Source organism: Pinus tabuliformis, chromosome 8, assembly GCF_031772625.1.
Source record: "Pinus tabuliformis cultivar Carrire ecotype Pingquan chromosome 8, CPIR1, whole genome shotgun sequence".
In the NCBI taxonomy this organism is placed as follows: domain Eukaryota; kingdom Viridiplantae; phylum Streptophyta; class Pinopsida; order Pinales; family Pinaceae; genus Pinus; species Pinus tabuliformis.
Genome location: NC_142294.1, coordinates 1,629,909,234 through 1,629,912,500, shown reverse-complemented (window position 1 = coordinate 1,629,912,500; position 3,267 = coordinate 1,629,909,234). Strand labels below are relative to the sequence as shown.

The 3,267-nt window shown below is 39.4% G+C and overlaps 1 protein-coding gene across 1 annotated transcript; it reads right to left on the bottom strand.

The window, feature by feature from the left end:
• Positions 1 to 2,012: 2,012 nt before the first annotated feature.
• LOC149242342 (putative calcium-binding protein CML16) lies at positions 2,013 to 2,871 on the bottom strand. The gene has a single exon (XM_089367673.1). It carries the CDS (start codon positions 2,708 to 2,710, stop codon positions 2,228 to 2,230), a length of 483 nt encoding a protein of 160 aa, XP_089223799.1. The 5' UTR covers positions 2,711 to 2,871; the 3' UTR covers positions 2,013 to 2,227.
• Between the last annotated feature and the right edge of the window lie 396 nt (positions 2,872 to 3,267).

Here is a 3,267-nt window from a genome sequence, read left to right as displayed (position 1 = left end):
TAAATGAATTTGTATTTGTGTTAAATATTTTTGGATTCAATGAATTTGTATTGAAAGGTCAAAATAGTCTTTAATTTTGAAAGGTCTTTTAATGTCTTTTATATTCTTTAATAAAAGAATAAATTTTTTCATTTATAAAAGGCAGAGTAAAATTTTTCATTTATAAACAATATAAAAGAATAGAAATTTTCTTTTATAAATCATGAGAAATTAATCAGTCTACCTCTCATGGAAATGGTCATACATGAATGACTTACTTAAAGGAGTTGAATCCTACAAATGATATTTAATATAATGAGCTACCAAAACCCCTTCATACTTAAATTCAAGAGAGTGAAGGGAACTCTACTTAAATGATTCCTGAGACCAACAACATCTTGTTAAAAATATAAATTTAAACAATCGGGAACATGAAAATAGAAGCCAATACTTAAAATAGTGCATAATGAAAGTATTAGTGAGGCAACAATAATACAGTGGGTCACTCCTTTCATGGTGGAGAAAAATCTCGAGTACACTAAAGCTTGTTGAATCATTATAAAGCACACATTAAACTTCTTAAAATGACAGCTTAAAAGCAACTACTGTGTGTCATCCTAAAATCAAATCAACTACCATGAGAACCGGTTATCACTTTTTCTTATTGTTCCGCTTCTTGTTTTCAGTTTTTCCTACGTTATTGTTTGTTCAATTTTCCTTCTTGTTTTTGTTTGTTGTTTTTTTCCTTATTGTTTCGTTGGTTGTTTTTTGTTTTGTTACGAATCAGGGAATTAACTCTTTTAACTTTTTACAGTTATTTCTTATACATGGGTTTTATCTGTTTTTGCTGTGGTCCAGGCAATACTGTTATGCTGTATACATGACTTTATATTTCCTGTAATATAATATATTTGGTTTTTTTTCTTCTGAAAAAAAAAAAACTCTTTTAACTTTTTATCCTATACTACTTACAACATAGACGGCAATAAAAATTATCTATCCAACTATCCAACCAGTAGAAACTATTTCTCCCACATCTCTTACACAACTCATCCTGTAATAAGCCGTCACAGCTCATTCTGTAATAAGCCCCTTGTTAATCTTAGTGGGCTCTAACTTAACCGAGAGGTTGCGTCATTTCAGAATGCAAACCTATTCGAGTTTGCTGCAGACTTGGATATATTCTGTGAGTTATTGTGATGTTTTGCCTGTGGCTACAGCTTCCTAACCGAGAGGTTGGGTCATTTCAGAATGCAAAACTATAGTTCATTGCAGCCTTGGATATATTCTGTGAGCTGATGTGATGTTCTTGTTATAGTTCACTGCAGCCTATTCTGTGAGCTGATGTGATGTTTTGTCTGCGGCTACAGCTTAGATTTGGTTTTCGCTTTGTTATAACGATTCAAAGCTCATCATCTCAGTTCATTGCGGCCTTGGATATATCCTGTGAGCTGATCTGATGTTTCGTTTGTCACAGTGATTCAAAACTCAATTACTATTTCTAGTTTTAATTTTCCCGCTGTCAGTTCTGTATATGAGCCCTTAAAAAAAACCCATAGAAGCATTTGATTTTACAAGAAAATGGAATATTTCCCAGTACATATATGTTTGCATTCCTGAATCTGAAAATCATCTACATTCCTGAATTTGAAAATCATCTAGGATTCCGTTAACCTGAAAATAATCTAAGAGAATATATTTATTTTGTAAAAACCTCCCAATTTTTAAATCGCAAATTTCTTTTTTAACAAAAGCCACACAATTGTTGGGGTTTTTCAAGAAAACCGAAGCAGGATTGAAACACCCTTTGAGGATTCGTGGTATAATATCAGCAATCAACACATGTTCTGATTTTTATTTTAGAGTTACCCATAATACACCAATGAAACACTGACACTTCGCACTTCATTCAAAATGAGACATTGACAACATAACATATAAAAAATCATACAGCCCCCAAATATCTCATATTCCGGCCCTGGTCTAAAGCCAGCCAGCAACTTAACATCGATAGAGAATAAGTCATCGGTTCTTTGTCCCTAGGCCTACCTATTGTAGCAGAGCAATCTCTGAAAGTAATTTAACAATGGGCCAGAATTCGGTCCTGGCCCAAAATTAAGTTAAACCCCAGCCCATAGAAATCCACAAAAGAATGGTAAGCCAAAACATATTTCTTGCCAGATAACACAATAATTACAATTTATAAAACGCATCCGCAGACAAACAGAAACACGAACCCTATTTTTATTTACATCAAAGATGCTTTGAGATAATCGACCGAAGCAGAAGTGACCGCAGCGGTGAATTCTGCAAAGCTTATTCTTCCATCCCCATCTGTATCAGCCTCGGCAATCATCTCAGTGAGCTCTCGGAAAGACAGGGCATGGCCCATCTTGGCCATGGACCGCGCGAGCTCCGCCGCCGTAATGTAGTCATTACCGTCCTTGTCAAAGGAGCGGAACAGCTCCATCAGCTGCTCCTGGTTATTCGAGACCTCTGCCGTTACACAGGGGGCGATCAGGCTCACCAGTTCCGGGAACTCTATCAGCGCATTGTTGTTTGTATCCACGCGCTTGATTAGGGCATCTATCTGTTCGCGCTGGGCTTCCGTCCTCAGAAAGCCCCCCAGCTCTAATTGCGTCAGGCTTCCGTCTGAGTCAAGATCGAACCTCGCAAAGATCTCCTTTAGCTCCTCTATTTGCTCCTTTGAGAGGCTCTTCTCGCAGCCCATGGGGATTTGGCCTCTGAAAATCTGCAGTTCCCCTCTTCTCGCAGCCCATGGGGATTTGGCCTCCGAAAATCTGCGGTTCCCCGAACTTTCTAATGATAAAACAGAGAACTCCAGCACCAGCGACAATCTTAGCAACTGTGTTGTATCAGCGCGTCCGTTCCTTCCCGCAACAGTCCACCGGAATAAGGAACTCCCCGGAACAATACACCGCGGCTGCAATAGCTCGTGAGTACTCTGTCAGGGGATGTCAGGCCTGGGATCCGAATCCGATTTTTTGTCAGGGCCCTGGTCACGGAATGTCAGGATTGCCAGGGGAGGGTGGCGGAGAAGCGGAATGTCAGGATTGCCAGGGGAGGGTGGCGGAGAAGCGGAGAAGGAGGCTGGCGGAGCTAGGGAAGGGTGGCCGACGACGGAGACATTCACGGTGGCCGGAGCCGGACAATTTTCCTACGGGTGACGGAAAACGGACCATTCTACCGCCTAGGTAGACTACTCCGATATAATGGACATGATGAAGATTTAGTCTTTCCAAGCTTAAAAAAAAAAGAAAAATAAAA